Raw genomic sequence first — 20,213 nt, 5'->3', positions numbered from 1 at the left:
GCACACAGAAATTGCAAGTGGTCTGTGATGCTGAGCAGCGGATTGAGAATCAGGACTAGGATTTGCTCTAGATCTAGGCAAACAGTCCTATGCTGGTGGAAAGGGTTTTTTTCCTGGATGTGTTTTCTTCAGGCCTCTGATTATCAGTCTGCACATGCAGGTTCAATACAAGCCACATGCCATCCCTTGGCATTATAATGAACTTGCACACCAGGAGAAATTTCTGGAAGTGAAATGGCGACCTAAGCATTTTTCAGGGTAGTTAGAGAATAACTCTGTCTCCTTTTCCCCCTTCTTTGTCAGCTAGACATTGCAAAAGCACATAAAGTAGTGCAAAGACTCAAGTTCTAGACAATCAATTAATGTACTCAGAGTCATGCATGGTTTGATGTGCACGACGCAGTTGCATCTCCATCAGCTGCGCTCAGCAGCGATCTGAAAGATGGCAACATAAGTGAAATGCTGATGCTGCTTATGCTGCTGTGAATTGAAGGGAGGCAGTTTCTAAATTGATCCTTCTTGTCTAGATAGCTAAAGTGAGCTTGAAACACGGATTGAAATCTAACATTTCCTTTTAAAAATATCTGTCTAAAGACAACTCTGTTTCTTTCTTTTTCCTTCCCTGCTTTGGAATAATGCTCATTCTTGCTGGCCCGGTCTGCCTGCACCAGGTGGAGGTTCTGCACCATGGACCTGGGGCATGGGCTTCTGGGTTTCCTTCATGTGCTGCAAGGTGATGGAGCTGAGTCTGCTTTAGAACAGGAAGGGTTAAAATCTATTCCAGCCCTCATGTCATGTAGTCTGTGTGTAAAGAAACTTGGTGCTGTTCTTGAATTGCCAGGCCTTGCCCTCCGTATTCTATGCTGTTTCTTATTCAAATACTGTTAATTGTTGTTCTTTATGATCATATCGAAGGCCTCTGAAAATGTCAGCCCAGGCTGATATTGCTGAGTCCCTGTACATGCACAGAGTGGAACAGCTTACAGCTTTTCCTGAACTTGTCTGTTCCTTTTGCATCGCGGTCTCTCTTTCGGGAAAGTGAGAAGTGAGACGTGACAACGCAAAGTGGCTCTTCCCAGCATCGCGCAAACTGCCTGTGACAGAGCTGGGAAAACTGACCCAGAGCATCCTAATCCCGGGCCTGGGCTCCCGGCCCATGGTACCGTGTGGGCTGGGAAAGGCCAGATCCGCGATCATCACCGGCTTTCGTTCACCTCCTGCGCTCTGCCGGGCCGCACAAGGGCCGCCAGCATCTTCCCAGCGCCGCGGGGCTGCTCCTGTTCGGGGGCTGCCCAAGGCTCGGACCGGCCATCTGCTGGCCCGGCAGAACAGGCAGGACAGCCAAAATACCCCTTCACCTCCGGCACGAGAAAACGCCGCCGCTTTATCACAAACAGCTCTTCAGCTGAAGCAGCTAGGGATTCGAGCATGGAATTCTGGCGTGGAATTCCATTACACCCGTGCCCCTGAGCATTCCCGTGAAATACTGCTTTCGGTCAGCAGGCGGTTCGGGAAGGCTGCGGGCCGTGCTGCCCGTAGCCGCGCCCGCGGCGGAGCCGCGCCGGGCAGGGCCGGGCCCAGCGCCGCCATCGCCGGGGCCGCGGCGCCACCTGCGGGCGGCGGCGCGCGGAGCGGCGTGAGGGGGAGCGCGGAGCGGCGGGAGGGGGGCGCGGAGCGGCGGGAGGGGAGCGCGGAGCGGCGGGAGGGGAGCGCGGAGCGGCGCGAGGGGGGCGCGGAGCGGCGGGAGGGGAGCGCGGAGCGGCGCGAGGGGGGCGCGGAGCGGCGCGAGGGGAGCGCGGAGGGGCGGGAGGGGGGCGCGGAGCGGCGGGAGGGGAGCGCGGAGCGGCGCGAGGGGGGCGCGGAGCGGCGCGAGGGGAGCGCGGAGGGGCGGGAGGGGGCGCGGAGCGGCGGGAGGGGAGCGCGGAGCGGCGGGAGGGGGGCGCGAGGGGGGCGCGGAGCGGCGTGAGGGGAGCGCGGAGCGGCGCGAGGGGGGCGCGGAGCGGCGGGAGGGGGGCGCGGAGCGGCGGGAGGGGGGCGCGGAGCGGCGCGAGGGGGGCGCGGAGCGGCGGGAGGGGAGCGCGGCTGGCCTGTGGGCTGTCCCGGCACACCTCCGGCACGGACACCCCGACACCTCCCTGCGAAACCCTTTCCAATGTCTAATCGCCCTTTCTGGAAAGAAATTCCTCCTAATGTCCACTCGGAACCTCCAGCACAGCTGAAGGCGATGTCCTCTCATCCTGCCCCTTGTTCCCTGAGAGCAGGGCTGGTCCCCACCTGGCTACAGCCCCTGGCCAGGGAGTTCTGCAGAGCCATAAGGTCCCCCCTGAGCCTCCTTTACTCCAGGCTAAACACCCACGGCTCCCCCAGCAGTTCCTCATAGGACTTGTGCTCCAGCCCCTTCTCCAGCTCCACTCCCCTCTCTGGACTGGTTCCAGCACCTCAGTGTCCTTCCTGAATTCAGGGGCTCTGAACTGGATACAGCACGCAAGGTGTGGTCTCATCACTGCTGAGCACAGGGGGATACACCCTGGTCCTGCTGGCCACACCACTGCTGACACAGGCCAGGAGCCACTGGCCGCCTTGGCCACCTGGGCACACCTGGGCTCATGTTCAGCTGCTGTCTAACAGCACCCCCAGGGCCTTTTCCTCTGGGCCACTTTCCAGCACTCTGTCCCCAGCCTGTAGTGCTGAGATAAGTACGGAACTTGGCACTTGGCACGCCTTGTTGAACTTCATACAGGTGGCCTCGGTCCATGGACCCAGCATGTCCAGATCCCTCTGCAGAGCTTTCCTGCCATCCGGCAGATCAGCAGTCCCGGCCAGCTTGGTGTCATCCATGAGTTCACAAAGGGTAGACTCAGTTAGTTACAGGGCTCTCTGCTGGCCTTCAAACCCGGGAGGTGCTATGGCCTGGTCAGCTGGGAGCACCCAGGGGCACAGCTGATGGATGGCAGGAGATGGAGCTGCAGCTTGGGGTAAGCTCACCTCAGCCCCCATGCACCTGGCCCCAAAATGCTCAGGGGGCTTCTCAGGGGGCGCTCTTTTTGACTTTACTTGTCATACTTTGCAAAATGCATGGCTTATTTTGGTACATTAAGTATGTGGAGGGCTGGGTAGAATTGCTATTGCATCCACCACAGTCAGTCAGGTTAGGCTCAGCATTGTTAGTTTGAAACTTTACCAACCTGCACCTTAAAAATCATCACATGGCTCTTAAACCTGAAATTATTAATGCAGATACACTGGAGTTTTTATGTGCCTTGTGAGTCCTGGAGCCTTTTGAGATGCCTCAAAAACTCTGAAACCCAGTGAGATGCTCTTTGGCACCTGGGAGGCTCCAAACCAGCTGGGACCAGCTCTGGTTTGTGATTAGTGACTGATCACAGCATACGAGGTGAGGGGACACTCAGCTCTGCTGAAATTTAGGGAATATTGAGTTCACTGCAATGCAGTGCAGTAGAACTGCAACAGGAGAGAGGGACAAATACAGGTACTTTTAGGAATACAACCCAAGTTAATTATGGCAGTTCTATTTTGGAACCACAAAGAGCAAAGGGAATGCAGGAGCAGAAGCAAAGCCCATTCTCTAAGCTGTTGGAAGCTCAGGAAGGTATGGAGCTGCTGAGCCTTGCACAGCAAATCTAGTTCCCTAACTTGTTCTGGAGCAGAGAATTTCAGTACAAGTGGGCTTGGGTGGGCAGGGTAAAGTAGACATGATGTGCTGCTTAGCCTAGTAAATCCATCATATGGAACTGCTGACTGACAAAACAAGCACAGGCAACAGAGAGTGCTGTGGAGAAAAGCAGTGCATACTCTGACATCAGCTGATGGGTTGAAATGGCAGTTTTGTCTTCCTTCCTTCCCCAGTTTAGAGGCTAAAAACCCACCCCCCCCCCCTCAGCAGTAAAAACAAAATGTGCACAAAGTAAAAACAGTAATGTCAAACAGGTGAAGTAAAAACAAAATGCACAAAGCGGGGATACTGTTTTACAAAACATACTGTGGTCCTTTGGACTAGAAGTTCAATTCCCTGCAAACATGCAAGATTGTCTGCCTTTAGGAGGCAGAGCTAGCTGTGGTCATTTAGTGTCTTTGTCAAAGCAAACTTATTGATTGTACCCAACTGCTCTGAAGCAATTCATAAACAGGAAATACCAATACAGCAACCAGTAGCATTTTGCCCAGAGCAACATCTGTGCTCCAAGCAGCTTAGTCTAACACTAAACAGTACAAATCTGTTGATAACACCATGTCAAATTGTAAATCTGGATCAGTGCTGCATATATCCAAGATTAAGCATTCTGAATCAAAGCCTTCAACTCCATTAGAAAGAAATAGGTCTTAATTCTAATCTTGGTGTAGTGGTGTTAGTGTGGAGTTACTTTGCTGACTTCACAGGCCTTACATCACGCTAACTAACTGAGATGGTCAAGGTATGTCAGTCTGAGCTGTCTATACTCCAACTAAATCAGAAGTGTTGAATAAAGGCTAGTAAACATGCCAAGACAAAATAATTACACTAAATATGACTTTTATTGCTATGGTTATTTTGCTATAAATTAATAATGAGAATGAGGACATACAGTAAAAGCTGCAGTAAAGACAGGGAGTGCACAAGAACATAAAGGTTCTGGAGGGGAAACTTGTTGCATGCTACCCTCTATGTCTTACACAGTCTTATACCGAGGAGGAAAAGCACAAACACATCTGAGGAACGTGGGTGTGAATGTTCTCCTCTATTCCACTTGCGTAGCTGGTCCCATCACCTACTGAACCCTCACTGAACAAACCAAAGTAAGCCAGTGTCGGATGACTGCAGGGCAGACATCTAGACAGTGCTCGGAATGTGCTTTGGCACTGGGGAAGATGTGTCTTTGCTGGAAGTTGCAGTTGCAGTGCAGCTGTCCTGTACAGAAACACTGCCCACCCCCCCTCCCTAGTGCATTAGCCTTTACCCACTCACTAGAAGAGACTGGCTCTCCCTCAAATTCATGCAAAAGAAGCCAACAGCTATGTTTTCACATGTAACTGAGAATACAGGAGGGGGCCCTGGTTGACCTCTTTAGTGTGGTCAGACTTATCGGGAGGCTGAGCATTCCCACCCCTCTCTCAGGAAGCCTGGCTCTTTCCAGCTGCCCATAACTGAGAGGCCAAAAGTACTAAGTCCCAGATGAACATGTAGACTCGTGACCTCCATCAGCACCGGCACTGCTGTACAACAGATTTATCCTTGCCTGACGGTGTACGCTGCACAAAACCAGCGGCACTGTGGTACCCGTGAACCTCCCCTAGCTTCAGGGGCTTAAGTATTGGGCCCAAAGCAGGAATGTGTGCTTGCATGCTATGCAAACCTAACTGGAATTATAGTTCTGAATGACCATTCAGAAACAAACTATCATTTCAATCTGCTTTGAAAATTCTCTTGCCATACCTGCTGCCTCTTGCCATCACTGTGGTATCACTGCTCTGCAGAACCTGGCATGGCAGACCCTCCAAGCCCCAAATCCCACCTCCTTCAGCTCACAGCAGCATCCACACCAACTGCAGATACATGAAGTGCAAAGCCGGGCAGAGGAAGGCTGTTGATTCACGACTGTGTATCCAGCCAGACAGTACTGTGGATCTGAGCAAAGCTCTGCTCTGTTCCAACAGGAGACATAGGCATTCTTCAGGAAGTAAGTCGGAGCTTCAGCAACCAGGGACTTCAGGTGGCAGTCCCCATGCTGCTGCTTTGCACACCAGGATGTTTCCACTTCTGTCTCTGCAGTGAGCTCAGAAAGACTACAAGCACGTGCAGGGCTACAAGCAACTGTGCCCTTGATTTCATGCTCTAGCAGAGTTTTGTACACTTGCTTTCTGGCTTCTAAATGCCTGTGCTTCTGAGATAGAAAACAGTTCATGATTTTTGCATAATAGCAGCCTATTGCTAAACTAGAATCTTTGGCTTCAATTTGTGACGTGTTTTTCCATTGAGAAGTGTAAGGTTATTTTCTTAATGGAGAATTACTTCAACTTGAACTTTTAAAAAGATTTTTGTTTTTTTGAATTTCAACCCAGGAAAATTGTTTTGCAATCAACAATCTTTATTTCATATACTTTAAGAAACCAGAGACCTAGACAGAGTTATCTCTTGAAAACACAAAAGAGGGGTCCCCCTGCTGTGACTAACAGTTCTTCTGAAAGAAAAGCCCAAACCAAAACAAAAAACCCAGCTGATTCACTTTGTGCTATTCTTTCCCAATCATTATGAAATTCAAAAAATCATATGAAGCCCAATTGTTTTATTCTCCCCTACTCCTTACAGGTTAAGAATCACAGAAGAAGAAGAAGACATGGAGGCATTCTGCAGAACTCATTACTGCAAAGCACAAACCAAAGAGCAGCATAGACCTGTAATCAAATTCACCTGTTAAAGAACTTTTTAAAAGGGTAGACACTTTTGTTCACTTACATTCCATCCCTTTCTGACCTCAAGGCTGCCAGGTCTCTAAGAGAGCTTCAATAGTGTACTGCAATTTCTTTTGGTCTGGACTAGCAATAGGAAACTTTCACTTTAGTCCTCTTCTGCACTTCCAGAATGTCCTTTCAGTACATCTGACTGGCAGAACACGTGCAGCTTGCGTTAACCTGTGAAAGGACATGCTTACACATTGGTGTACAGCTCAGAGCCAGCCTCCTGAAAGCAGTTTACCCTCCTGGATTAAGCTACTCCCAGTAAAGCAGCCACAATTACATTGGTTTACTTCCAGTGATTCCACTTGGTTGAGTTAGTCCTAAGGCTCATGAAAGCCTAGTGCTTTTCCTGGCTGCTACCCAAACTCTTGTCCAGGACCTCTTACTTAAATAAGTAGAGCCAAGAGAGTTTTAGGATTAAATGGAGAAGATCGGGACTTCAGCTAAATTTATATGGGTGCAAGTTCTCATCTATTTTCATCTTTCCTGACACAAGACCCTGTGAACCATAAGGAAATTAACCTTCTTCTGAACGGAATCATAAGTAAGACTTAACATTAAAACAGTATGCGAATATGGGAAGCTAAATGTGGAAGTATAAAAATAAGTCCTCTTGCTGTAAGAACTCAACCTGGGCACCCTGCCTCATTCACCTGAACAAGAAAGCCCATGCATTTCTTCAGAGCATTCTTTCCCTGCCAAGCACAGCTCAGCAAGGATTAGAACAGGCCATGTAACACACAGAACAGCTGCACTCCACAGCACACTGTGCAGAGAAACCATGCATCCAAGCAAAGCCAGACAGGTTCCTTGGAGTGTTTTTCTCAACAAGTCATGGAGGGAAGAGAAGACCTGCTGAATGTGAGGGGGAAATGTGCATAAAAGAAACCCAAGCTCAGCTGGGTCAGTTAATTATTAGTTGCAAATAAGGAACCTGGTTCAGGAAACCTTGGTGGCTAAGAGGCAGGCATCTTATCCTAGCCCTGGCAAAGCAGCTGGTATCAAAGTGCCTGTGTGCAAGCTCTACTTGTTTTGCTCTCTCCCCTCCTGACTGCTCCTGCCTGCAGAGGGGCTGGCAGGCCCAACACAGCAAGGGCTGCTCAAGTTCCTTCTCCTCCTGCAGCCTCTGCAGAGCCATGGCAGGAACGAGCAGAGACGCTGGGCAATGGATGGTTCCTAACAGTGCTGCTGGCATAGAGTCCGAGTCTGCTGTTCTGCAGAGAGCTCAAAGCTAAAGATCTAAAGAGCTAACTTCCATCTGACCAGAGAAAAGTCATCCAGGATAAAGGAGGAGCTAGAACAACAAGCACTGCTCTTCCTTGCCACAGGTCATTCACATTTCTGAGAGAATAAAAGAATTGAGGAGTGCTGCCGCTTCTTAATGGTTTGCTCATGCATTCTCAGAGACAACTTCACCTGGATGGTGTGAGAGACAGGTAGAGGGTTCCACCTAAGAGAACACATTACCATCTGCAGTCAAGTCTGAAAAGAAAAGAAACCCTCAAGCAAGGCAGACTGTCTAATGCCAAGGAATCTCTGCTGAGCTCTGTGTTTTTCCAGGGAATGTTTAAAAGCCAGCAGTATGTGTATACTAATGCAGGACTCCTGTTAACCTCTTACTTGAACTAGATCTTAAGACTGCTTCTCCCAAAAAAATCATTTTTCCTATGGTGTTTCCAGTAACAGCCTGTTATGAACACCTGTTCATAAAGCAGGTGACTGATACCACGTGACACTGGTGCTCATATTGATCCTTATAATTCTGAACATCTCCAACCACTTAACTAAACGATGCCTTTAAACTCTCATTAAGACAGTTAAGAATCAGTTATTAAGATGTCACTACTGAAAAATAACTATTGCATTTTTCAAAGTTTAACAGTAAACAACATTGCCAATGTATTATTGCACACAATAAAGGGGTTTGGAACTACAGAGATAAGGAAAGGGTAATCTAGAAGACCCAAAATAATGATCCCAGAGCCATTCCAGTTGCTGCTCCAGCCAGCATGCCCAGTGCAAGGTCTCCATCGCTGTCACGGTAACGCTCTCGAATGATGACGTGGTTTGCAGGGGGCTGGCCATAAGGTCCTAGGAGATAAGAGGTTGTGGGGAGGAGGGCAAAAGAAATGTGTATCTTAATATCATACACTGCAATTTCAAAACAGGCCATTCTTTCACGTTCCTCCTTCAAATGAACACTAATATTTTGTCAGCTGCACAGGTAGAATACATTTCTGCTTTGGATTCAGCCTCCGCGTTAATTAAATCCAAGGGCCTAGCAACACGTTTAGCCTTGTAACAGCTTAATATCTGTGAGGAAAACTCATCACAAATGTGAAAGTGAACATTGTTCTGCAAAGAACCTATGAATTACCTGTATTCACTTTGTGGATTTAATGTAAGAAATGGGTCTAAAAACTGATTCAGCCTGGAAGTTAAGGCAAATAGTTTAGTTCTTCCCCCTGCCCCCTCCCCCTGAAAGAATCTTTGGCAGATCTCAAACCAGTAATTTGCCTGAAACTGTGCATCAGTTATTTACATTTACTGCCTCCTGCAATTCAGCCTTCACATCCTGGGCTGATCTGTAGGGTGATGACAGCTGCTACATTTCTGTTCAGATGAAAATTGGCCGATAGTAAGAAATTAACCTTAGATAGTAAGAAATTAACCTTAGACTCAAGAAGCCATTGACTGACCCTTGCTCTGTAACAGACTTGTACAAGCTTCACCTGTCATGTTTTCTGATTTAGTTCCTAGCTGCAAAGCAAACATAACAGTACTGGTTTCTAGACATTTCAGGGAGACTTAATATTCTTGAAAATCCCACAATGGTGTTTTGTAACAGATTCTTAAGTAATCCAGCTAAATCCAACTGGAAAAGGCTTTCAGTGACTCTCAACAATGCATGACTCTCCCCCCTGAGAAGCATTATGTCACTGCAGAGAAGGAGCAATGGAGCTGAATGTACAGGAGTTAAGTGAGATGCTGTGGTGAATTTGAACCCTAAGGTTTTGTTGCAGTGACCCTAGTGAAGGACAACGTTGAGCCTTGGTTACTATGCCCAACCAGTGACCAGTATCTTAACACACTGCACTCACAAACCAGTCAGGGGAGTTACCGCTGCCCTGTTATCATATGGGTTTGGCTTGATTTTCAAGGCCTGCTGGAAGTTTTTTAAAACAGTTCTTGTGTTTTTAAAAAGCTACCGCTTTTCAGAACCAGCAGAACACACATTCCTCTGTGTTTGAATATATATCATCTCTACCTTAGGACTGCAGTAACTTAGACAAAGAAAACTTTAAAAGCTTTCAAGGCTGATACACCTCCCTTGTAACAAAAAAGGGGAAAGACAAGTGAAATAACCTGAAAAATGTCAAATGTAAACCAAAATTTCCCTCAAAACTGAAATAAAAAAAACTCAATAGATATTCTTGTTTGCAGAGTCAGATCATAAACAATTAATTGTCTCATTTTTATTACCGGTACAACTCTAAAGCCCCGGTTCTGTGAGACTGGAGCTCTATGCAAAACTAGCCCTAAATTAAGGTGACTATGATTAACAGCACACCCCACAATTTTGCTCTTTGCTTCCTGTTTTTGAGATTGAAAGCTATACAAACCTGAACAGAGCAACAGAAGATTTTATGTGGCTGAAATGCTGCCTTACAGCAATTCCAGCGCATGGGGAAGGAACCAGCTACAGCCTTGTTCTGGGAGTGGATTTACCTTTGAAACTTGCATTTAAATAATTAAACTAGGTATAAGAGCGGCAGATGTATGAAAAGCTCCATCAATGCCTGATATGGAGTACTGAATCACAACATCACATCTTCTTCTGGCTCTTGTACCTTTCCTTTGAAAACATGCTGTAGTTAAGAGTTCTGTATGCTTCAAAAGGAGTGTATAAAGCAATGTAACTATGCTGAGATCACACTGGAAAGGTTAAATCTCTTAATACCAATTTCACTGCACTCCTTTTGTTGTGAAAGGATGAGTGGAGTTGGTTCCAGTTACAGGTCAGGTTTCTTTCTTTGTGTGCAGGAGTGGTGGCTGGTAAAGGATGGTGATTAATAGAGCTAAAGCCAGAAAGATTGACTTGAATAGCTTCTGTGGGGAGGTGGAGGATGTGGCTGATTACCTTGGTATGGATACTGATAGGGAAGAGCGTAAGCTTGTCCGTTGGAGGCATAGAAGATCTGAGGGCCTACCGGAGGATACGCACCATTGTACTGATCGTAGCCGTAGCCATAAACCTGGGAAATTAAAAATACCAGTTACACAAGTACACTTTGCTATGGATCCAATTAAGCACACTGTTCAATTTGCTTTCGTTTCTAACGTAGTTAAAGTTTTACTAAAATATCCAGGCTGTCCTGCTATAGCCAATCTACTTCCTGGAATGGATTCAGAACAGCTGCTTGAAAAAATAAGCACTCCCAAGTAGCATTTGCTCTCTCCATTTCCTGGATAGGCAACGGCAGAGGCAGGGCCTGGATCATCAGGCAGAGGCACAGCAGCCCTGCCAGCTTCTCCTCTCTGCCCTCATGCCAATAACAGCTCTGTGGGGAGCGCAGAAGTGCCAGGAAGGCAGCAGCCAATCCCAAAAAAACTCCAACCAACCCTCCGAGAGGGTATGCTGCAAGCAAAAGTCAGGTTTTTAAAGACATTTAAAGACAAATGCTCTAGAGCTGTATGTTTTAGAAATTTTTTTTTTTCTCCAAAAGAGGTTGCACAGAGGAAGTTTCCAGCAGCACAACTGATTTTTAACAAGAGGGAGAGGCTGGAGCAGATAGTGTGACAAGCAATAGTCCTCCAGACTATCCCCTCACATATTACTGCACATCACTAAGCACATCCAGAAATCCCCAACACATCCTGGTTTGGTCCCAAAGCTGCTCCTTCACTGCAAAAGAACTGTCCAAGAACTAGAGTTATTGTGTGGCTGTGACATCTTGGTACAACAAAATCCTTATGTGGAAGTTTTTAGAAATAGTTCCTGGGTGGAAGTGGCAGCTCCAGTAATCACATCCTATTTCAAAAACTCCTGATCTTACACCTTTCCAGTGCTTGCACAACATGGAAGTGCAGTTACACCTCCTTATGTTAGAAGCTGCACAACGAATATATTTGAAGATCAGCCAAATAAATTTTGCCCTGTCTCTCAGAAGCTTTATGTCTAAGTTTTATTTTCCAAGGAGCAGCCACACCTTTATACACTTCAGAACCAAATGTGCCCCATCCCTTTCAAAGGAAATCCATCTCAAATAAGAGCAGCAATAGATAGATGGTACTTTACTCTCTGCTGTTGTAAAAGCTTTAAAGCTGGGTATAAGAGTACAATGCAGCACTTTGTGAGTGGTTGAAGGAGGCTGCTCCTGCTGCCTTGCTCATGCTAATGCTTCCTGACTGCAACTCTTACCTCAGGGGATGGTGTGGCATAAGCTGTGTAGGGAGGAGGGGCCGAGGAAATGGCAGTCTCATCATACATCACATCAGATCCCACGTAGCCCTAAACACCATGGATAGAGAGCAGTTATCACCTGTTCCTACAGACAGACAGAGCAGTCTAAGGCTTAAAACTTAGTGACCCCAAAGGAAAAGTAGCCTTTAGCCACATGGCATGTTAAGAAAGCAGTGAGTACCTTGTAAAGGCTGCAAAAAGAAAGTACCTGGAGAGTAGACCTGGAGGAATACCAATTCCTGGTAAAACACAGAAAGGAGCCATAATTTTTTTCCCTGTGTGAGTGCCACAGACACGCATATGTGTACAAACAAGCACACTGGCTTCTTCTACCATTCCAGAGCCTAAGGTTTAGAAATTACCCTCCTGTTCATTTTCTGTCTTCAGATGAAGAAACCATCACAACTAAGCTGGCTGCATCCTGGCACCCTAAAGCAGTATCACCAAGTTCTGCAGAAGCAGATAAAGGAAACAAATGCAGTAGCCAAAAATGGTACCTGAGGCAATGGTGGTAACACTAGAGTCCATTTGGAATAAGTTCTCCAAGTCAGTTAAGATTTCTTACATTACCCTTGTTTTCTTGTCCCTAATAGCCAAAATATACAGTGATGCTCTTATTCCCTTTTCCAAGGCAAAAGCCAGCTCCCATCCTTTAATTCACGAGGGAACATTTTAATACATCAGCAGCAAATGTTGTATTATCTCTTGGACTGACGAAATCATGGCATTTGTGGACATAATATGGTAATAACCCAAGTCAAACTCATGGTGAAAATTCTAAGGATTGCTTGAAACACTGTTAAAATACTATTTGAAGTGGTATTTCCATCACCTGAGAAATCTGCTCACATCTTAGCAGTACATGAGTTCTACCCTGCCACAGGGATTTCTGTACAAGCAATGCACAAGCCTGCAAACACCTGTAAACAATACAGTTCTCAAAGCTAAGGTGATCACCTGCTATTCCAGTCAAGTTAGGAGGCACTGCTGGATGCTTGGAATTTTTGAAAAGCATGTCACACACCTACAGACTCAAACTCACTTACCTTTAATAGCTTTGGAAAATGTTAATTTATATATCTACTTGTTTAGAGGGCTACCTGCTCTACTTTGAGTAGCAGGGGTGCTTTGGCTGACCAAGGTCAGCACTGCCACGTTCTGGGCCATCCACCAAGGCTGGCAGCAGTGCCAGAGGCATGAAAACAGCAGTTCCCATCTCCTGAAACCAGGAGTCACCATCTCACACACAGGCGAGATAAAGCCCCTAAAACTAGAGCAGACAGACCATGGGTGCTGTGTCCTCTGCATGAGGACAAATCCTTCACTGCTCATTTAAGGCCACAGGCAGTGTAGCATGCCTGCAGTCAGAGGCAATCGCGTCTGGGGTAGTTTTGCCATGACAAGTGTTTGCTTTGGGTGTCTACAAATCTAAGTTATATCATCTGACAGATGCCGCAGTACAGTGATGTTAATGTGACCCATCAGAAAATGAGATCAGCTTCTACAAAACACAGCATTACCCCTGAAACAGAAACACCTTGGGTTGGTTCAGCCTAGTCATCCAAGGAAAGTTAGTGCTGCAGAGTACCCTGGAAGGCAGTCTAAAGGAAAAACAAATTAGCAATATCGACAAGTGGATGGATGTGGTTGCCCAAAGATACAGCTCTGGAGAAGACTCAAAGAGGTTTCTATGATTCCTGATTCTCTCCACAGCTAGCAAGGCAATGCAGAGGTAATACACTCCTCCTCAGTATGCCTGTACTCCCCTCCAAGCATCTCACTCTTTCCCCTGTCTCTGCCAAGAAGCATCCCACAGTGGGATGGATCTACATTAACAAACAGCTGCTGTGTAGTAAGCCTCCTTTAGCACTGCACCCACCTGGAAGGCAACAAACACTGGGAGTGAAAAGTTCATTTTTGCTCGTTGCAGAAGATTTGCTTGTTGCCCACAAGCCTCACTGCCCACAGACCAGCTTTCCAAACATTCCCTTCCACCCAAAGAAATCATTCCTTAAAATCATTTTTTTCCCGCACAGCATATATTTGCCAGGACTTGGCTGCAAGGATGTGTTTGTGATCCAGAGAATCATTCTTCTCCCCACCCATAAGCTTTACTATCATGCTCATGACCCTGTTTTTCTCTAGCAGAGAAGCATGGAACTTAATAAACTGCTGGACCACAAATAACACTGATGTGCTGCTTCTCTATCAGTATAAACTCTAGGTAGGACACTCACTGTGTTTGTTCTGGCATCCTGAAGAGCAATTTTCCATGCCCTGCAAAAGTAAAAAACCAAAAAACCATTGGTTAGTGGAACACTGATAATGCCATTTTTTTCTTTCAGGTCAATGAAACAGCAAGGTTAGCAACTAGAGGTACTGCAGGAGAAGAGTTTAAGATACTGCATGTGTCAAAGCCTAATGAGACACTCAAATGAATGCACAAAGGTGTTACACCAAGACTGAGAAATAATTACTTTCTTTGCATAGCTGAGAAAGAACGAGGAGGAACAAGAGGAGGAATGGATGCAGTTTTGGAGGTCCTGGCTGCAAGCACAACAGGTAGGAAATATACAGTCCTGCTTGGGATGAGGTAACAGGAAGAGCTGCAGCCCAGCAGAACAGTTTATCTCTGCTGATTAGAGCAGGGGCCTCGCTGCTATTGCAGGTATTACACCTCACCCAGCTCCTCCCCTGCCACGGGGCTTCGAGCAAGCTCCATGGACCACACTTCTTGGCAAACAGTGATCACAGAAGTTATCTAACTCTACACAGCCCAGCTCAGCTGAGAGCCCACCATAATGGAATATTACGGAGTATTATTCACAATAACATTCACAATGGAATATTCCTCCTATTGCTACTGGGATGTCCTTGGGCCAATGCCACGTCACATGCTCTTGAAGAATGGCAAAAGTTTAAAACAATCTGTTCACCAAGTCTTGCATTAATTATACTAATCAGATTCTTCTCCTCCTCCTCACCTTCAGTGTTTTCAGTGACTTAACTTGCAGTTATTTTGCATGATCTACACAACTTCTAGGAGAGCTATTGGGTTTTTTGTCACCTGCTTTTATTTGCTTGAAAACTTTCTTAAAACACATCTCTGAAAGTTAGAAGGGAGGAAAATAACTAGGGAGAGAGATAAAGAGAGACAAAAGAGGGAGAAGCAGCAAAACCATTATTCTCTGTCTTACAGGCAGTCATCTGCACTCTCTGCACAGAGGTTGACTGTCTTCCCATCACGGCAAACAATCTGCAGTAAACAGTCTCTCTGCTTCCCCTCTGGAGGCTGGAAATCTGAGTGAGAAAAACAGATGAGTTATGAAATATAAACAGCATTACATGGTCACATGTACAAGAAGGGAGTCAGTTCATGCAAGTGTGGACAAAATAAACTAGGGCCAGTTGTAGCTGCCTTCCATGGCATCAGAACAAGCCCAGAAGGAAACGACCTGTTCTTATTCTTCAGAGTGTCCTGAAAGTAAGCAGCTCTGAACACCTTTCCTACAAAATGCAAGTGTCTCACGACAGAACCAAATAGTACTGTCCAGCACTTGTGTCCTTCCCTTGTGTCAGCACCAAGTGGAGCACTCACAAATGTTAAAAGTGAACTTAGGAAAAACATCTGCTGAGGTTTCCCATTTCTAGCCCAGCCAGCACTGTGATTACACCAGGAATGCTCTGTATCAGACACACAGTCCTGCTGGGAACATCCCATCCTCCTGCATGCACGGTAAACTGTCCTCACTGAGCTTTACCAGGAGCTATCACACCCTAACCTAACCTATCACACAGTGATACCACACCCTGGGTATCTCTAAAGCAATTTAGGAGTCGGTGTGGTTGAGATTTTTTGGAAGGTGGCGGGGATTCAAGAACAGTGAAGCTGCACACAATTTGGACACGTTCACATCAGCAGTAGTGCTGTATGCAGTACGCTGGGCAGGCACTGAAGTTGAAAAGAATCTCTGGATACACAAATCCTGAAGATTTCATTATTACCTCGACATTCATTCCCCACTCTGAGGTTGATGCAGTGGATTCGCATGTGGATTTTATCTTCTAGATCATGGCGATTTTGATCATCATAGAATATTAAGCGGCCATCAGACCACAGATCAAACCAGTTCTTCTTCCAACGCCGTAAAATAGTACCTTAAAAATCAGACAGTCATTTTTGAGGGCACATATCGGGAAATATTTCCGTCCTAAAGTTAATAAAAAATAAACTCAGAAATCCTTCACAGTTGCCCCAGACATCATTCCAAAGTGCCAAGCAAAATCCTGTATTACAACATCCCCACTTGGGAACATCGGAGAATTGGGTGCTTTATTTTATCTAGGATTCAAAGCAAAACTGGTTTCATTTTAAGTGCATGACCTGATGCTTGAGTTCTAACTTGCTGCAGCAACAAGCAGAGGGCATGATTAATTGAAAGACACCAAGTTGAGGCATCAGGTAAAGTTTCCAAGCCCCTACTTATACGGCACTCATTACAGAGCAGCATCTGAAGCTGAATGCCAGTCAGACATCTCAGGTATGTTTATAACCTGTTTCCCACTGGAGTACCCAAAGGTCACATGGGAATGCCGTCATGACACGTCATTATGTGATGTGTCCTACAAGTAACAAGGAAAAAACCCCAACAAAAACAACCCACGGAACTAGAGGCTTGTTTCAAGAAAATCTGGGAATTACTAAACTGCTCTGATGCTTTATGAAGAAATCCCAGAACAGGGAGAGAAGGAAGGAAAGACCCATGACTTACTTTGCCGAAGCAGCCATCCGCTCTTCACAAACACCATTGTTGCTTAATCTAGTGGGCAGAAGAGGAAGGGGGAGGGGGGAGAAAAGCAGTTTTCAGTATTTCACAATAATACATTAGAAAGAGGCATCTCAGTACCATCTATTAGTGCTGCATGTACCCAGCTCACGTTGCAGAGACACAGTAGATCTCAGCTGAAGATACTCAGCACAACTGGTGCTGTAGGACGTAACAAGTGCTGCGCTCCAGCGGGACTGTCAGAGACCACCTCGATGTTTAACTGGCAAACAAAAGCTTACAGCTACTGCTCTTAGAAAATGGGGAAGAGCCAGACTGGAATGGCTGCTTCCTGACTCACCAGCAGTTCTGTTCAAAGCTGTTCTCTCTGCTTACGTGTACTTCCTGTATTCTGCAGTCTCAAGTTACCAAGCACCCTCACTTCTACCTGCCTCTCTTTTTTTTTTTTTTTTTCTGTACTTCCTCTTCTGTGTTTTTCATTCACTGGCTCAAAGTTCAGTCAAAACAAAAGCTGAAACAGTTCAATCTTAAACAGGAAGGAGAAAACTGTTTTTATGACTTGTATTTCTTTCAAATCATCACTAACTCACTTCAAGAAGAATTAAAGTAAGTAAATAAAGTAAGTAAAATTAGTAAAAGATAAGCCCATAAAGTAAGATTCTCGGTTGTCCTCAGCTTTTAAATGAAGCTTGAAATAGCACGGCAAGCGCTCTGTGTTAAATTCAAGTTATCACGCATGACATTAAGTACTCGACCACTGCATTCTGGTTTATGAGCATGCTGAAAAAAGAGATCAAGCATGGGATATATTGGAAAATGAGGTTTTATTTTATAGCCTAATGGTGTTCTGATTATTGTTTTAAAAGAGATTATAAAAACTCAACTATCCAGGTGCAATTGAACTAGAAACGCAAGAACAGAAGCGTTTTAAGCCTCCCCTGAGAGGGCTGCTTTTTAGAAATTATCTGTGGGGCCTGTAATCCAATATGAGAGACAGATACTGAAACCTAACAAATAACATTCTACTGGTAGCAGCATAAAGGGGGGGCCATGAGGGGGTGAAAGGTGGCACAGTAGATTTGATAGACAGAGGAACTCCTCCCAGACAAACCTTGGCAGAATATGTTTAAAGCTGAGGAGAAGGGAGAAAAAAGAAGAGTTTTGTAGGAGAAGGGAGGGGGAATAAAAAAGAGTTTTGTAATCTTCTAGTAAAATATAAAGTCAGTAAGCATCCATCTGTTTCCTGATCTAATGGATATTACTTGTAGCAGTACCAAGGAGCTGAGCCTCATTCTGCCACCACCCCAGCATGGGCTTCTCTGCCCTTGATTCTCCTTTACAAGGAAACAGTTCACTTGCTCCTCATTTTCACAGGAATGGATGAGTATCTCTAATGAGGCTTCCAGGTCTTCTAGTTTGTCCAATAAGGTGAAATCACCATTTCTGGAAGTTGTTTCATAGTCTGTAAGCCAAAAAAGAATTTGCCTGAACCTCAGTTCTGCTGCAAGACTAGGCAGTGGAATTTTGTTCCTACCTTTTAACCTACCCTGTTACACACAGTATAATTAGATTTAATTCAGACACAAAAAGGGGAAGAACCAAAGAAGGAAACCTCTCTCTTGGCGAATTGAGTTTTGCCTGTGATTACAGAACGGCTCACAAAGTCTCACATTCAGAATGTCTCAGAGCTGTCTAAAGACACAAGAGCAAACAGGGCTTCAGCAGCTGTACAGCACCTTGCATGCAAGCTCGGAGGCAACAACTACCCTTACCAATTCAGGGTTTGGGTGCCCAAAACTTCACCTCTGGAGAGACAGCAAGGAATCACAGAGAACAATCTGTCAGCACTTAAAGTAGGAGGTGCAAAAACAATTAGATATTCTTTCCTGTCCTTTTTAAGCACAAGGGCTCATTTGAAGTCCTTCAGTATTCACAGTCCACCCACATGATGTTTAAAAGCGTATTTGCAGAACTAGAAGACAGCCTAGCAAGATCAGCTGCATCTGAATAGTATCTGCTTCTTAAACTAGCCCAGTGCCACCAACGTGAAAAACGGAGCTTAACCAAAGATAAATTAATTTACAACGAATATGAATAAAAGTGATTTTGGTGACTGAAATCTAAAAGCAGTAGCACTCTAAACTGACCTCGAGTTAAGAGTCAATCCAGCAAAGAGGTGGGATTATCCTCCCTTTTTGCTCCCTGGAACAGCAGTTTTCTGCATGGAATATAATGCAGAATATCCAACAGAGTCTCTTCCAGCCCCTTTCTTGGAAAAGCACACTTTAAAACCGATCAAGTGTTTCTCCCTGCAGCTCGTAATCACTAGAGCAATTTTGATTACTGCAGCTGAGCTAGCAGTGGAGCTGATCCTGCAATCCGTGTAGATGGAGAGGGCTGAGACGCCAGTGCCAGCTATGGAGCTGAGCCCGGGGTGAGCAGCAGTGCCCACAGACACCCCACGGTTACTTTACTCTCAGTACTCCGGGTAGAGTTCAGGAAGCTCGGCGTAAAAGCGTAACCCTACCCGCCCCCTTCCGCCTTGAACAGCGCAAGTTTTCTATTTCTGGAGCTCCGTGGCTCCGGCCCCGCTGCGCAGGCCCTTTCCCCGTGAGGTCTGTGCTCTCCGAGCCAGCGCCCGGCGCTAGCGGGGCTGCGGCTCCGTCCCAGCCCTGCCCGCGGTTGGTGCTAGCGGGGCGGTGCTCGCTCCCACCGGGACAGCCCCACCGCGCCCCGGGCCCACCGCGCCTCTGCCCGCCCAGGGCACGGCGCCGGCTCCGCTCCGTCCCCGCCAGCTGCCGCCGAGCAGCGGCCTGGTCTGGGCAGGGCCGGGCTGCCCCCAGAGCCGCGTCTCGCCCTCCCGCCGCCGACAGCCGGGCCCCGGCAGCGCTCCCGGGGCACCGCTCCCGGTCCGGCCGGGACACCCCTCCCGGGGCACCGCTCCCGGTGCGGCCGGGACACCCCTCCCGGGGCACCGCTCCCGGTCCGGCCGGGACATCGCTCCCGGGGCACCGCTCCCGGTCCGGCCGGGACACCGCTTCCGGGGCACCGCTCCCGGTCCGGCCGGGACATCGCTCTCGGGGCACCGCTCCCGGTCCGGCCGGGTCTGCGGCCCGCTGACCTTGGCGATGCTGGAGGCGGCCGGGCCGCCCCCCGGAGCCGGGCCCCCTACTCCCCGTTCCCCCCCGGCCCTACCCCCGGCCCTACCCCCGGCCGTACCTGCCTCTCCCCGCGGCCGCCGCCGGCCCCGCTCCGCCCGCGGGCAGCGCCAGCCCCGTCCTGACGTCACCCGCACCGCCCGGCCCGGAGCCCGCACGGAGCCGCCGCCGAGTGCCCGCGGGGGGAACGGGCCCGGCCCGGCACAGGCTCGGATCCGCTGGCCAAGGCGGGCAGGGGCAACGGGCCCGGCCCGGCACAGGCTCGGATCCGCTGGGCAATGCGGGCAGAGGGAACGGGCCCGGCCCGGCACAGGCTCGGATCCGCTGGCCAAGGCGGGCGGGGGAAACGGG

At 47.5% G+C, this 20,213-nt stretch overlaps 1 protein-coding gene across 5 annotated transcripts; it reads right to left on the bottom strand.

Annotated features, from left to right (window-relative positions):
- Positions 1-4,514: 4,514 nt before the first annotated feature.
- PLEKHB2 (pleckstrin homology domain containing B2) lies at positions 4,515-19,999 on the bottom strand. Of its 5 annotated transcripts, none has more exons than XM_040073965.2 (9): positions 19,924-19,951; positions 18,477-18,509; positions 16,690-16,737; positions 15,923-16,075; positions 15,115-15,217; positions 14,155-14,194; positions 11,876-11,965; positions 10,595-10,709; positions 4,515-8,544 (listed from the first exon to the last, which is right to left on the bottom strand). In XM_040073965.2, exons 3-9 carry the CDS (start codon positions 16,724-16,726, stop codon positions 8,408-8,410), a joined length of 675 nt encoding a protein of 224 aa, XP_039929899.1. In that variant the 5' UTR covers positions 16,727-16,737; positions 18,477-18,509; positions 19,924-19,951; the 3' UTR covers positions 4,515-8,407. The 5 variants fall into 5 exon arrangements, with proteins under 5 accessions (XP_039929899.1, XP_039929898.1, XP_039929897.1 ...); XM_040073964.2 differs by having other exon boundaries at positions 18,477-18,551; positions 19,924-19,949; XM_040073963.1 differs by lacking the exon at positions 18,477-18,509 and having other exon boundaries at positions 19,924-19,999.
- Between the last annotated feature and the right edge of the window lie 214 nt (positions 20,000-20,213).

The sequence above is a fragment of the Hirundo rustica genome, chromosome 10 (genome assembly GCF_015227805.2).
Source record: "Hirundo rustica isolate bHirRus1 chromosome 10, bHirRus1.pri.v3, whole genome shotgun sequence".
Taxonomy (NCBI): Eukaryota; Metazoa; Chordata; class Aves; order Passeriformes; family Hirundinidae; genus Hirundo; species Hirundo rustica.
The sequence above is the reverse complement of the archived record's forward strand: the minus strand, read 5'-3'. Positions and strand labels throughout refer to the sequence as shown.